We start from the raw sequence: 16909 nt of genomic DNA on the forward strand, positions 1-16909 counted from the left end.
AAAAAAAAATGGAATTCGACCGGAAAGGAGAAAACGACCCTCGGGATTTACCCGGGCCCGCTCAGATGTGACTGTGGGCGAATCAAACCATCAACAGAGGGCAGGCTTCGCGATGGGGATCAATCGGAATAAGTTTTGCTAAAACGTGTGTGACGTGGCGAGATGTGTGATACCAACTACGAGTGGTCGCTGTGTGTTTGCTTGTGGGTAGAATTGTATGGCGTTGAACGGTATTCCGGTAGGGACCGGATACCGTGATACGCGTGGTTGTATCATGGGGATATTGCACGTTGCATGCCATGTGTGTAGCTTGCTCGTGCGTACGAGCCAAGCGTGATTGTGTTTGTGGACGGTTGTGGACTCAACCGTCGGCGTCATGGACTTGACGAGCGTTTGAGACGCATTCTAGTCGTGTGCGACACGACGGCCAACGTCATGGACTTGACGGGCGTGGACTCGCCCCTAGTCATGGATTTGACTAGGGTATATGGCTGGACCCTGTGGTGGACTCCACAGGAATATGATTATGTTTCCGTTGTGTCGTGGACTCGACATCGGTTGTCACGAGAGTGACGGGCGCAGGAGACGCGCACGATCGCATGTGATGCGATGGCCAACGTCACGCGGGTGACGGGCGTGGATTCGCTCCTGGTCATGGACTTGACCAGGGTTTACGGCTAAGCCCTATGGTGGACTCCATACGGGCGTGATTGTGATTGCTTTTCGTGTGCTTATTGTGTTGATATATTCGTCGCATGTGTTTTTATATGGAAATGTCGATTGTACCGTTCTCGTTGAGAACGGGATTTCCGGGTTCAACCCGGGCTACTCACTAAGCAGTTGTGCTTAGCCCTCGTGGTTTACATTTTTCAGATCACGAGGATTACGCCTAGCGCATCCGGCAGACGACGACTTGAGAGAGGCAGCATCATGTACGGGATTTACGTTTTGGTTTGCGAGACTTGTATTTCCCACATTTTGTACGGTTAAATTATAACTATTCGGACATGTGTTATTTTGCGATATTGATCGCCTGTTGTATTTTCCGCTGCTTACTCTGATTTGATTTAAAAATGTTTTTGGATTTCGTATTTCCGCTTCCGCCAAATTGTTGTTTTATTTTATATCGTCCATGTGGCACAGCCCGTATACTGTACACGGGTTACGGGTGTCACAACGGGTGAGCTGCACTCGACAGGTCGTGTCAAGATACGGCACGGTCCGTGCAGATTGTCTGTAGTAATTTCTTCGTTTCTTCACTTCTGCATGACCGTGTTTGAATTCGACATGGTCGTCTCAGATGCAACTCGAGCTAGAAATGTTCTTTGCATTCCATTCCGATCCAATTTGCTCTGAAGTCCTCGGTTATGCTCCTCTAGTGTCAATAATGCATCTGTTACCTGCTTAACCACCAAAGAATGCAAGGGGAACAAAACCTAGTCCTAGAATGATCCTAAATGTCTAATAGTGCACAAAACCGATGCGAAAGTGCTAGACAATGGGCCTTAAAATAGAGAAAAAAATCATGTTATTAGTTGGAGAACCTGGAAAGATGGCAGAGATGCGACAGGTAAACCGAGACTGCGACGGTTACAGTTGACAGCGCTTGAAAGATTAATCCTAAGGCCAACTAGACTCTGATATCATATAAGATTATATGGGAAGATGATTCATTCACATAATTACAAGGGTATTATACAAGTGTTTAGTTTAATAATACATAGTATGAAAATACATAAATACCCCTTTATATTGTGAACAAAATGTCAAAAACCCACATCGAGTTGGCATTCCGGGAGATTTCAAATTTGGTTTTCTTTTTTATTTTTCAGCGATCCAAGCCTACTAAAAAAAATTAGGGTGTCAAAATAACATCGGTTCGCGATCCGACTCGTAACTCGCCAGAAAATGAGCGAGCTGAGCCATCATTTTTTTGGCTCATTTAATAACGAGTCTAACAAGCCAATCGTTGAGCTCGTGGCCGTAACAAACTAGCCCGGCAAGCCGCTCAACGAGTTGGACTTTCTTTATAAAAAAAATTAAACATATTATTTTTATTTATTAATTACGGAGTAAATGTTGAATCAAAGTCCTTTAATCGGATTCCGACATGGGTTAGCCACAAGGAAAGACGAATGCTGAGGGTGGTGGATGTTAACCTTCTCAAACCGAACATCACTGTCGCCAAGGATGGCAGCGAAAATTTCACAACCATTAACGATACGCTCAATGCAATGCCTGAAAAGTATGAAGGAAGTTACTGAATAATCAGAAAAAATGCTTCATTTCATTAAACAGAATGATCAATCTTCTCGACGAACTGAGTTCTCGATAATAGAGAAATAGATGAAGAATCATTAGATTTCTCATTATTCAACATAGAGAATTACAATATTTATAGGTAGAAAATAGAATCACAACATATCTTATTTAATCAATATAAATATAGAAAATATAGAAATAAAATCAAATCTAAATATTACGTAATCTTCTCGAATCTTCTCCATATCTCTTCATACTCGATGTCGTGTCACCGAAAATTGCAGGTACATTATCTACATCAAGCATGGAGTTTATGGCGAAACCGTGACTATAGACAAGAAAGCTAATCTTACAATGGTTGGTGATGGATCACAGAAGAGATCGTTACGGGAAACAAAAGCAACGCGAAGAAAATTCGCATGTTCCCCACCGCAACATTCGGTATGTGTTTTTCAGAATGAATTCTCGACATTTATCTCGATAATAAAATCTCTTAATTCTCCATGAATTTTGCTTCAGTCACACAAGGAGAAGGGTTCATGGCAGAATCCATGGGGTTCACGAATACAACGGGACTCGAGGAACTCCAACAGTAGCGATACGTGTACAATCCGATCGTTCGATCTTCCTAAACTGTCATTTTGACGGCTATCAGGACACGTTATACGCATACATGCACCGTCACTATTACATAAGTTGTGTTATAATCAGAACGATCAATTTCATTTTCGAAGATGCAGCTGCGGTTTTTCAGAACTGCAACATTTTCATCAAGAAAGGGTTACAAGGGCAGAAGAACATTGTAACAACTCAAGGGTGGATCGACAAGTTCCAAACGACGGGTTTCGTGATCCAAAATTGCACAATTACTGCAAATGATGATCCGAAATCCGAGAAGGGTGAGTTCCAGAGCTTATTGGGACGACCTTGGAAAAAATTCTTGCGAACCATCATGATGGAATCTACAATAGATTATGTGATTGATCTTGTTGGATGGTTGAGATGGCGAGAAACTTATTTCGCCATCGATACTCTTTTTTACGCCGAGTTCAAGAACGACAGAGCGAGTGGAGAAACCTTTCGAGAGTTAAAAGGCCCAGATTCAAGATTATGAGCAAGGAAGAGGCATTGAACTACATTGTGGAATCCTTCTTACAAGGAAGTTGGATATGTTCCATTAGTTGTCCAGTTAAGTTCGGTCTTTATGAGTTTTGAAGGAGAAGAAATGAAAATAAACTTGTTTTTTGTGGAACAAGGTGGTTATTACAAAAAAAAAACGTTAGATGGTAGTGGATGAACTAATTAAAGAAACATAATTAAAGTTGTATTAATGCGTAAATATTGTGATTAACCAGTTTGTTATTACTTAGAATTTTGTTACACACAACAAAACTCGGGGCCTCTATAAATTAAAAGGAATTTCTTGATTATGGTTGGTTAAGACCGGTTTGGATATTCATTGACTCCAGTTTCCGTTAATTGATCCCATCTTTTGCAAAGCTCAAAAATCATGTGAACCATTTGATTATGGTTGGTTAAGACCGGTTTAGGGTTACTAAAAAAAATTCCCTCCAATAATAGGTTTCACATTGATGTTATGAATGTTGCATCCTTAATGTGAACCAATGATCTAACTTGAGTTTTTCAATACTGATATAAAATTTTGGTGTACCGGATTAGTAATTTTGGTTTGGACCTCCATAGATTAATCAAAATGAACATCTTGATTCAATTATTTTCCATTGTTGTTAACCATCTAGACTATTTAAGCTAAAGCAAGAAACGAAGTTGGATCTCTCAATTCAAATATAAATTTGGAAAATGGGATTGATTTCTTTGGGTTTAATTTTTAGAGAAATTAAGGGCAGTTCTTGGTTCACATCATATCCTATTGTCTTTAGCAATCTTAATTTCTTAAAGATAATCAAGAACCGATGTTAGATTATTGAAAACCGGTGTGAATTTTAGAAATCCGGATCGTTTGTTTTTACTGGTGAATTGACCTAACTATTGATTTTCCAACAAAAATTGGATTTTCTAAAATCAGTAGAATTTCGGTAATCTATATCGGTTTTAGTTGATTTATTTATGTTGAAAGAAATTGGAAATAATATATTGCAGCAAGCAGATTATACAAAACTGATGTAAATTGGGTTAAACTGGCACTATAAGAAAAACACGCATTAGCGACAGAAAAATCTATCGCAAATACAAAGCAAATCTGTCGCAATTAAAATTTTGCGACAGATTGGGACAGAATTGTTTCTACACGTATAACGTTGTCGCAAAAATTTGTCGGTCGCCAATCTATCGCAATTTTGCGATGGAGATTTGCGACAAATTATTCCGTCGCAAAATATATTTTAAATTTAAAAAAAAATATAAAAAATATATTATCCATACGCATATACATATATCTACATATACATACATTACACATATACATATATATACATACATATACACATATTTATACACATACATATACATTTACATTTACATACACACATTCACATACAAGCATACACACATGCACATACACATTCACATTCACATATATATACAACACACACATACACATACACATACACATACACATACATATTCACACATATACACATATATATTCACATATATACATATATACATATATACATATATATATATATTCACATATTTACATATATACACATACAAATTCACATATATACACACATACTTTAGCAAATTTTGAAGAAAAACGATTGTGGGCAAAAATTTCGACGAAGTCTGGAGGAGAAAGACGAAGTCGCGACTTTTATCAAGTATTGCAACGGATATGTCCGCGCAAAGACAAATTCGAAATAAAAACCGCGAAAATTTGAAATTTTTCAGCGAAAATGACGGTTGGGATAGAAACATCTGTCGCAACAAAATTAAATAAAATTAATAAGTGCGACAGACTTTCCGCCGCATATAAGGTTTAATTTTACGAGGACATGATTATGTCGCATTCTATCGCACATTTGCAAAGGATTTTGCGACTTCAAATTTTTTTTCGTATTCCGTCGTAAATCTGTCGTATTCCGTCGTAATTTGTGTGCGACCGAATTTTCCGTCGCAAATTCTATCGCAATAAGGATTTAGGGAAGGAAAAAACAATCACAATCTTGCTATCTGATTCCAAAGAAAAAAAGCACATTGTTCTATCGTGATGGTACATATTGTTAGCTATGGCTTTCTGTAGCCTCGACCTTTTTACATGATTGACTGATCCTGCTGGCTATTTTTCAGATTATTGTTCTACCCTAAATATCTGAGACAATGAAGTTTGTATGTTTTGTGAGCAGCCGTTATGTATATAATGACTTGAATGTGTCGTAAATATTGTGTTCGTTATTAATGAAAACGATATCTCAAAATCTATATTTTCTTCTAATCACATATTCATTTTCCTATTTCAACAGTTAGCTGCCATATAGTTGAAGTTGTTCCTGGTAAACAAAATCTGGAGATTTCTATATAAACATGAAGATTTCTATATAATTTGGAATGATTGTGACCATAGAAACAAAGAGATTGAAGTGAAAATGGGACTAAGTCCCTTGTTATTATGATATGTTGTTCTGCTCGTAAACATACATATTTATACAAGAGGAGAAACTAGCCAACAGTTAGTATGTCGGTACAAAACTAGAAAGAATATAATCAAGACATTAAAAGGATGCAAACGGCTAGTAACAAAGAAGGAAAGTGAAGATAATTGAGTGCATGATTGGATGAATTTGATGTAGATATCTAGGAGATATGACTCATTGAATGTGGCTTCCTTCTTTGGTGGATCCATTAGTCGTCAATGCACTAAAGAATCTTGGCCAACTATAGAATATTTGTTCATCATGCGTCCATGCTTTCGTTCGTCCAAGTTTGTGACTAATAATGATTTGATCTTCAACAAAACACACATACATATTCACATTCACATTCATATACATACACAACACACATACACACACATACATAAACACATGAACACATACACATTCACTTACACACATGCACACACATTCACATACACGCATACACACATGCACATACACACATTCACATTCACATATATACACAACACATACATACACATACACATACACATACATATATATATTCACACATATATACATATATATTCACATATATATATATACACATACAAATTCATATATATACCCTAAATATCTGAGACAATGAAGTTTGTATAGAGCGGGCGTTATGTATATAACTGTGCTTGAATGTGTCAGGGTCAAGTTTTTAACTCAGCATTTGGTAATTGTGTATACATACACTGATCGTTGTCTTGCACTCCATAGCCATATCGGAAAATCTTGAAACATAGACTCGAGACCCGTTCCATAGTCTTTCTGCTAAAGCCAAACATTTGTTTTAACAAGTTGATTGCTATCGCAGACTGGGAGGTTTCTCTAGAAATATAAATTTACGGAAATTAAATAAGAAAGAAAGACAAATTAAAAAAGTGTAGAATTACTTTATTACATCTTTTATATTACATCTTTTATGTAACAATGATTCATCCGAATGTGATATGTTCCTATCAAGTTTTCATGAACTGCTCATGCATATATTATCCCACAGAAAAGAAAAAAAAGATTGGGTTCATGGTTTAGTCTCCTGCTTGCTTGCTTTATTTATAATTGGAGTATAATTGGCTTTACATAGAATGATAAAATTCAGGTTTCGAGCAAGCTATCCAAGCATATGCAGTTCACGTCCTTAGCTTGTCTTGAGTCGAAAAATGTCAGTGAGAGCGTGGAAGGGAATCTCTTGCACAAGTTGCAAAGACAGCTCGATTCCTTCATGTTTGGACCCACTTTTACGTTAGACAAATACTTGTCTGATCCCGTCACATGCCTTGCAAATATCTCGGATTACAGGAAATTTAACGACGGTTCATACTTTGATTATTCTGGGTTTCAATTATGGTATTGTTATAACACAGTTGTCATCATACAGCTATGAGCTATAGCACATTCTCTCTGTTACATTTGGATATAAAAGTGAAGAGTCAAAGCACACACGAGCTTCCAGTGAAAATATACACAAACCTCCATGCATCACCTATCTGTACCTGAATACCAGGAGGTGTACGTATCTGTACAAATCTAACTCTGGCCTTTACCGTATATGATGCCTCACATGGGAAAAAGGCTTGGGATTGGCTTTAGCAGCAGCTTTTGTAATTGCCTTTGGATCCCCGAAAACATTCCAGAGCCTCAGTGTTTCATCTCCTGCCACTGAAGCAACCGTACAACCATCGGGACTCTGCGTAACACATCGCCAACAAATAAAACAAATTTAGGAACAAACAAATGTTAAGCTGTGAATCATCTTTGTTAGTTGCAACCGTAATGTCTACTTTTACCTGGGTCATAGATAGGACTCTCCAGGTATGACCTGTGAGCTCTGCCATTTTTGCCATTGATGGGTACTTCCACAGTGTAAGCTGATTTTGTGCAAACCCGTGACAACTAAGCAATTCCCTTTCGTTCTTGCTCCATATCAGACCACTAATCTGGGAACCAGTTTCGAGACAATTCAAGCAAGCTCCAGAGTTTGTGTTCCAGAATCTGATAGCCCCATCTCTTTCACCACCCCCTGTTGCAAGCAAGTTCCCTTGGAATGGACACCATGCAAGAGCCTTAACTGCAGATGTATGATCCTCCAGCCGGTGAAGCCATTGCGTATGTGAGTTTGAAGATGCCATGGACCGATCCCATATGTGTACGAGATTGTCGTTTCCACCACTTGCAAGGTTCGTGCCATATTCTGTCCATTTCAGCCCACAGACCTCATCCCTGTGGCCCCTGTAAGTCCCCACGATATGTGACCTAATCCTAATGTCATTGTTGATGATCGGTCCATCCAGTTGTCAGGGTGTGATTGTTCCATGCTAATGATCCTACTCTAGAGGTGTGTCCACCGCACAACGTCCTCAGCTGTGCAAGTAAATACGACACGTTTGAGTTAGGTTATGACATGTTTGCCGTAAAAAGTGAGATACAGTTGAGATTTCAGAATTACCATTCGGTTGGAAGCAGAATCCCATAGCTGCACTTCAGAATTGTTAAGGCCAACTGCAATATGACGACCATCAGGCGCCCAATTGACACTTGTCACAGGCCCCTTCTCATCAACAACCGTCACAAGCTCGGATATCGAACGACTGGAAGCATCCAACAAATATACAGTTTGGTCCAATGCTATAGCGAGAACATTTTTGCTCCCCCAATCCAGCAAGTTGAGGTAAAAGTCATCCTTGATTTCAGGGGCATCAAGTATACTAACAGCCTTCTGGCATACACAAAGTTTCACAAATCAAAATATAAACACATTGATCTTTCCCACTGGATAAATCTTATGTAAATCAGTGCATCTTGGCATACACACCTGAGGAATGTTTCTATGAGGCTTCATAGATTTAGGCTGCCAGTGAAGAGGTACAGATTGGTCGCTGGGAAGCAGTTTCACGGGAGCAGGAGGTTTGTTCTTGAAGGCGAGAATGCGGGTCCGGTTCATGCTGAATATCTCAGCCAATTGATTCCTATAGGCCTCTTTAGATGGGGAACTCACCTCTGTGGTTGTGGTCGTTTTCTTCTTCTCTTTCCGCCCTTTGGTCAGCATGTAATGAGCATAGTCGAAATCCATGGCGGATCTGTTTGGTATGAATCTATCGGCCTGGTAAAAGACAGAAACTTAGGATTTAGAACTTTTCGGCAAGAAAATATACGTGAATGTCTGATAAAATTTTCAAAGAAATACAACAACCCATATCTGAAGAAGAAACGAAACCAAAAAAATTAAACTCATTCGCATTAAACCCACCTGAAATAAGAAACACAGCAAATATGGCTAAATCTTAGGACAAATGAAATGGAAAAGCCCCAATCTCAGAATTGGTAACATGGGATTTCCTATCTAGTAAACCCCAAAGCCTGAATCGAGGAGCAGCACCAACAAATCAAGACTGAAAATTAGAACCCTAACTACTCTTCAAACTAATTCAAAATTCAGAAATTCTAGAAGGATATATATAACAAACACAACTGGCCTAATTTCTGATAATCGAAGAACCCTGCTCACGTTTTCTCACGAACTGATCATTCAAACCCTAATTCTAGATTAAACCATCCGAAAACTGTAAAACGGCAATTCAGAAACGCCATAATCAACAGAAACGAAGGTCCCGTGACGAGATCAAAGAAGATTAATCAAAAAATAAGAAACCCTAATTTCAGAACATAAAAAGAAAAACCCTAATTTGTGAAAACTGAGAAAACCCAACTCACATTGTCGCGGGAATTTACTGCGGGAAGAAACCTTGGTGGAAATAGCCACTGACCGCAAGGCTTCAAGAGTGAAGAAGCGTTCCTAATACCTGCATCCATTTTCGAACAACACAAAAAGAAAGCGAAACAAAAGCACCGACAAGATCGCAATAATCTGCGAGTAGTGCGTTAGAGAAAAAAAAATCGAGAAATCTGTGATCTAAACGAAATTCAACAACAATTCGCAACACCAAGCAAAGCCTTCGAAGACGAACACCGAACAGAACCGAAGAGCAGATTCGTCTAATTTCGCAACAGAGACAACAAAAGAGCGAACGATGAGAGTCGCCGCTGAATGTTGTTCGAGCTTATCGAAGATCGGAGAGCTCTTGTTTTTTCTTCTTTGGAATCAGATAGCAAGATTCTGATTTCTGATTGTGTTTTCCTTCCCTATATCCTTATTTATAGTCGCGCAGAGGATCCCGCAGGTCGGCGAACCATTTGAATTTCAAATGTTTGGCGGGAAAATCTTTTGTTTAGGTCGGTGTACTCTTCAAAACAAAACCAATCCGGTTTAACCCAATTTACATCGGTTTTGTGTAATCTGAATCCGGTTCTTGTTGAAACATAATACGCAAATATTTATAAAGACGACAGAAAATAATGTGAAGCATTATATTCCTATGAATTTCTCTTAACATTAATAAACCAAAATTAAACCGACCCAATTTACCAAAATTCTACTAGTATTGAGATCTCAGTTTTTGGTGGGAAAATCAGTGGTAAAGGCCAATTCACTCATTCAACAAAACCAATACAGTTTTAGAAAATTCACATCAGTTTTAAGGAATCTAGCATCGATTATTGTTTAATCTTAAGAAGATTAAGATTGCTAAAGACAAATGAAAAATTATTTAAACCTAGAAATTCCTTTCAATTTATTTATAAAATAAACCCAAAATAAAATTATTTTTTACTTAAAAATAAATTAAATTGATAATATTTATATTTTAAATTTATTAGTATTTTATCAAATGATACTAAAAATTTAACTAAAACTATTATAAAAATTATTTTAAAATAATATTCTTTTTGATAATTTATATCAAATGCAACCGCACTCACCCTTAATTGCTGCCAACAACAACTTATCAATTAGTCAGTACTAATTGTTCATAATCGCTATCAAACGTTCTGAAAACGTCGTCATCCGTATCCGCAACCGCTACGATATAACCAGTCGAAACCTAATTAAGGAAACATAATTGAAGTTGTTTAATGAGTGAAAAAAATAAAAAAAAAATAAACAGAAAGAGAGAATAAAATTTTGAAAAAAAAAACAGAACAATATCATATGATCAATTAATGGATCAAAGTTGGTCCATCCTTTGATTTCCTCATTATTCCCTAACAGGACGACCAACTTTGCTCCACTAACAAAACACAACTTACAAAATGAGCAAAAACAAAACAAAACAAAACATATTCTTGAGAAATTAATATAAATCTCGCTTAATCCTAACCATTTATTTAATCGACGATTATGGCCCGCCTCCGTATCCCGGAGGTATTTCAACAGGCCGCTACCGCCGACGTCTCCGGTGACGTAAGTCATGCATGACAATGGCACAAGACATAGCCCTCGGCTTCTTAGATCCTGTTTCGGTTCTTCATTCCGTCATTGAATGCACAACCCTAGAAAGGTAAATTAGAGAATTAGTTAATTTAAATAACCAAAAGATAGGGGTTCAATTATGATTTAGATTAACGGAATAATCATATTCATTAATTATTTTATGTTTTTTCATGATTACCCTTTGGGATGATTTCACTGTCCGGTTCCTAGACGCCCTCATATAGGGGACGCTTAGAGTCTGCAAAACGAGGATCAACTTGATTAATTTATCAATTAAATGATTATACATATTTCTGCTAAACTCAAACGAAATATATAAAATATTTTAAACGTACAAAATATATAATATAAATATATATTATCTATATATATATAATCAAAATTATCTCTATGTAATTAGTGATCTAGACTCTACAAAGAAGATTATTGTAAATAAAGGTCAGCCGTAATAAATCGTTTGCTTTAAAGGCAAGTTAGGATAACAAAGGTAGAGCATAGGGAACCAATTAAATTGGAAAAAAAAAATATTACTATAGTGCATTGAATTTAGACCACCTTCTTAATATTTATTGAATGTCTAGATAGGCATGTATAAATAATTATGGATTATTCCACAATTATTAAATAATACCAAAGAAACAAGAACCATGAAGAATGTCGGGAGAAAGACGTGTATATACATATATATATATATATATAGAGGTGGGCGTTTCACAACCGTACTGAACCAAAAAATATGGTATCGTTACGAATTGAATCGTCTAAAATTTTCGAACGATAATTTTTTTAGAAAACTGAATTTCTCCGAACTAAACGGATTTGAATATTAAAAAATCCCAAAAGGTCAAATTTTTTTTAAAAGAAAATCTAAAGTTTTCTTAGCAAAAATCAAAACTGAATCAAATATAAAATAATAATCAATTGGTACATATTTTGTAGAACCAATGCGAACGATTTCTGAACCAAACCCAAACCGAATACTGAAATACCCACCCGATATATATATGTGTATATATATATGTATGAATATGTGTGTATACACACATATGCATGTAGGTATGGTTGTATCTACGTATAACATGCATGCGTTCACATTACCTCGATTTGGTTCTGTAGGAATTTGATGTATCCAATCGCCTCCATCAGTACAGATGCCGTATCAGTCTGCATTTTTATCAATAAATCTAATTAATTGCACGTAACATAAGAAACTAAAAAATTATCAAAACTTACGAAAAGGTGATCATATAGATAATGAGAGATTAATTCTAAACTTTTTTTATGGATTAATTAAGTTAAATATGGATGAAAAAAACCAGATTAAATAATTACCTTGCCAAAGGGTGAAACCAGCTGCTGTAGAGCTGCTATTCTCTCCCCTAACTTCTCTTTCCTAACCTGTTTTAAGTTCCAAGAATTATCAACTACATACATACATACACACATACATACATACATATATACATATATATTATATATATGAAATAAAGAAACAGGGGATGGGCAAATTATGTCTAAGTCTTGGGTTTAGGGCTAAAATTAGGACCTTGAGGGGTGGGCAAGAGGAGCGTGACTCTACGCGCGGCTTCTTGTGAATATTTTCCCCTCCCTTCGCTGCCATCAGTAAGTTGTTTCTCTTCCCTTCGCTAGCTTGAGGATCATTGCTGAAATGTGTCATCTTTAAACCCCCATCCATACCCTTGTTAGTACATACATACATACACACACACATACATACATACATACATACATAAACAATAGCATTACTCACATGCATGATGACCATTCTAGTAGATAATTATACTATATGTATTTGAAATAAAAATAACAAAAACATCCCAACTGTACCCGGCAAGATGAGGAAAAAAAGGGCTAAAGATTTCATAAAAGACAATAAAACAAAGCATAGAATAAAGAGAAAAAGGAAAAGAAAAGATATAACAAAGGTAATGTTTCAGCTTAAAGAGAGCTGCATATGATGCTAAAGAGCAGCATGAAGCTTTGGCCCTCTAACCAAGAAGAAGGAAAGGGGGAAAAAAAAGCAAAGAAAAAAATGGGTCATATTTATACTTTCCCTATCTTGTTTTCATAATTTTGTTTCAAAGCTCTTATGTGTCACAAAGGTTTCTAGCTTTATACATACATATATATACACACACTGTGATTAATCTACAGTTGTATATATCATTAAATATTTGAATATTTTTCCAATATTCACTTGCCCTTTTCCCCTAATTAGTCTGTAAATAGAACTCAAAACACGAGACATTTTAATCTTAAAACGAGTTTAGTTTACCTTTCATTAGACCTTTTGTGTATTAGGGCTCAAGAAAATTATCATTTCTTTAATGAGGATGACCATGCATTATTATTCATGTAAAGAAACATGTCAAATGAAAACACATGTAAGTATATATATTGCAAATATCTTTACCCTTTCATGAGCTTCAAATTGATTAAATAACTCTTTCCGTAATGCTAGGATTAGCTTTGGCATGCGATAGATGTTTCTTTTATCACTGACTTGACTTAAAGTCGAAATCTTAGCATCTTAATGGAGCTACTACTAATAGTGTTTTTTAGTACATATTAGGAAAAAAACAGTATTTTGTTCAAAATATTCTTATTTAATGTATAGACATGCAAGTATTTAACTATTATTAATAATGGATAAATTTGGAGGGAAAAATATCAAAAAGTACATTGAAAATCTTAAAATTTCACTTGTTTAAAAACAAATATATATATATATATATAATATGATCAATTATTCTCTTTCTCTCTCTCTTTCTGACAAAAACATGTTCCAATTTGTATTTGGTCTACATAAAATCACAATGCCATATAAAGGTGTATGACCATAAGTATGAAATTTAGTTCTCTAATGAGTTAATTTTATACTTTCATAACCTAATGTTTTACGAGATACTAATCCAATTAAACTTAGACGAATCATCATTCATTACTTGACTGCTAAAAGTTTTATTTCAATATCAAAAAGAAAGAGAAAACAATTAAGTAGATATTTAATGTATGTTTACTTACTTGATCAATAGGGGTAATGGTTTGCTGAAAATTTTGATCGCCAAGGCCAAAGGGCAAGCTCCCTCTACTCATCATCCCGAGATTAATCTCTGGCGGGTTAGCATTATTGACTAAACCGCTCCCACTAACCAATGATCTTCCATCCAAAACATGCATATTCATATCGAATGGTCTTGGCATGTTCATGTTCATGTTCATGCTCATGCTCATGCTCATGCTCATGGTGGGAGAATGGCTCAAACTCGAAATGTTTAAGCTCGGATGAATCTGGCTGAAACTTTTCCCTCTATGAGAAGACGATGATGATGAAGGAGAAGGAGAAGAAGAAGGAGGGTAGTTGCAATACTCTCCATCTAACGAGGATATTGTCTTAAGCAGAAGTTTCTCTGTCATGTCGTTGAAGTCCTTGTCGTGTTCTTTCATCTTCAAGTAATCTGTCGTGGCCAATGGATTGTTTAACATGTCAGTGAACTTGGGGATATTGTCGGCTTGGATTTGATTTGATGAGGAGAGCTCTTCTTTAATCTTCAAAAGGCTTTGATGATCTTGATGATGATGATGATTGTGGTGGTGGTCATGGTGGTGATGATCATTATCATAAGAAGATTGATGATGATGCCATTGTATAGCTAAGTCTTGTTGGGTCATGGAGTGATTATGCATGTGAGAGAGATCCAAACATTCACCGACATTGTTATGGTCCCTTGTGTGTATCATCTCATTGCTATAGTTCTGGCTCAAGCTCATACTGTTTCTGTGACATAATAACAAAAATTACGAGAAATTTATATTCATGTATGTCGGTGCACGATTAGAAGTATATAATAAAAAAAAATTATAAAACACCGTGAAGGTTAAATTGTTCGTGTAGTGTTAAGGATTTTGCCATTTGAAAATTTTTCTTGTTGTCTTCAATAGACTTTTTTTTCAGGTAAAAAAAGGGAAAAGAAAGATTCCAAATTTCCTTGAATAGAGCCATGGTGATACCAAGAATATTCAAAGGCATTCAAAATAGTCAGAGAGACCTAATAACACACGTACACAATACACGTGTGTCACCGCATATATGAGGCATATGTATGTGTGTATGTATGTATGTATGTATGTATGTATGTATATGCATATAAGAGGAGAGATGAGTTATAGGAGGTACTTACAGAGAAACTCCAGCAGCAGGACTCCATTGATGAGCAGTGGTGGAAGCTCCATAGCAAAAAGGGTCAGTGCTGTTGCCTAAGGAGGAGGAGGAAGAAGACCCAGCAAGTTGCAAGTGATGATCTTGGTGATGCTGATGGAGATTAGCAGACTCCATATATATGAGAATATGAAGATATATATTAATCTATGTGTGTTGTATCTATGTGTATATATATATATGCGCGTGTAAAGAAAGGGGGAAAGGGTGGAAATTTTTGTAAAATTTTCCTTGAAAATCCCAAGAGATTTGTGTATGAAAGGATAGTAATTAAAATTGTTGATTGTAATCACCAAACAATCAAACCTACAAACATATGCCCTCAAAGCTCTCTCTATTCCATCAAAAGCCTTTGCTTTTTGAGCTCTATACAGTCTCTCCCTCTCTCTCTCTCTCTCTCTCTCTCTCTCTCTCTCTCTCTCTACAGCAAGTGTTTCAAGTACCCATCATCTTGCTGAAAAGTAATATAAGCCTTCAAAAGAAAGGAAGAAATAAAGAATCCATCAATAATACAAAGTAAATATTTTATGTATTAAAGTTCTAAAGAGCTTTTTATTCTCTCTCTCCTGATCTTTCTCTCTCTACAGGGTATATTTTTTTTCTTTTTTTTTTTTGTAAATTTTTCTTTTTGTTGGCACTCTTCTCTGCAATTACAGGGAGATGATTATAATTCTTCAAAGCCATGATTAGTGTCCCACAGAGATGATGCCTTCGATCCCAAGGCTTTGCAAACAGTTGTCTCTCAAGAGAAATGATGCCCACCACCTCTGCTCTCTCTCTCTCTCTCATCCCCCACAATTTCTTGTATGTGTATCGATATATACACATATAGATTTTATTTATATATATATATATATATACATGTACAAAGCTTTATATCTGTTTTGTGGTGAAGATAATGGGAGTTCATGTGGACCGTTCTCTGGCACTTTTTAATAAAAACCAACGATTTTATTAGAGAAGTTAATTAGGGTTCTGTCGATTTGATTTTTTTCTCTCTCTCTATATTATATATTTTCCCATGTTCGATCATTTCTTGAAAACATGCATGGACTTTGTATAGCGTTTAAAGTTTAGGGTAAATCTTTAGTACGTTATAAAATATATGAAACATATTTGTAGCTAAGTAATAGATTTAGAAAGCATAAATTATCTATTCGACAAGTTTATTATTCTTAAGATATTTAACTTTTTGAATCATGATTTTCGAACCCTAACTCTAAACAGAACTCGAAACATAAAGATAAGAATTAGTTAAATCATATTAACAAATCATTATTGAAATTAGAGGGAAATAGAATGGAATAATTGGAGTAATTTCCGCTTTTGGTATCCCAAAATGAAGAACGCGAGCTCTTAAAGAACAAATCCCAACAAAATCAAAATTATATATAAATATCCAGACAAAACCAGATCAGATATATTGAAATCGGACCAAACAAAATTCTTATT

At 35.9% G+C, this 16909-nt stretch overlaps 1 protein-coding gene and 2 pseudogenes across 1 annotated transcript; 1 reads left to right on the forward strand and 2 right to left on the reverse strand.

Annotated features, from left to right (window-relative positions):
- Nucleotides 1-1552: 1552 nt before the first annotated feature.
- LOC104822869 lies at nucleotides 1553-3477 on the forward strand (annotated as a pseudogene).
- A 3717-nt stretch (nucleotides 3478-7194) lies between these two features.
- On the reverse strand, nucleotides 7195-10002 carry LOC104822835 (annotated as a pseudogene).
- A 1158-nt stretch (nucleotides 10003-11160) lies between these two features.
- On the reverse strand, nucleotides 11161-15894 carry LOC104822834 (transcription factor bHLH110). Its single transcript, XM_010554187.2, has 7 exons — nucleotides 15420-15894; nucleotides 14263-15016; nucleotides 12764-12895; nucleotides 12550-12615; nucleotides 12316-12381; nucleotides 11396-11455; nucleotides 11161-11276 (listed from the first exon to the last, which is right to left on the reverse strand). The coding sequence occupies exons 1-7, from the start codon at nucleotides 15572-15574 to the stop codon at nucleotides 11232-11234; spliced, it is 1278 nt and encodes a 425-aa protein (XP_010552489.1). The 5' UTR covers nucleotides 15575-15894; the 3' UTR covers nucleotides 11161-11231.
- Between the last annotated feature and the right edge of the window lie 1015 nt (nucleotides 15895-16909).

The sequence above is a fragment of the Tarenaya hassleriana genome, unplaced genomic scaffold (genome assembly GCF_000463585.1).
Source record: "Tarenaya hassleriana unplaced genomic scaffold, ASM46358v1 Cleome38, whole genome shotgun sequence".
Classification (NCBI taxonomy): domain Eukaryota; kingdom Viridiplantae; phylum Streptophyta; class Magnoliopsida; order Brassicales; family Cleomaceae; genus Tarenaya; species Tarenaya hassleriana.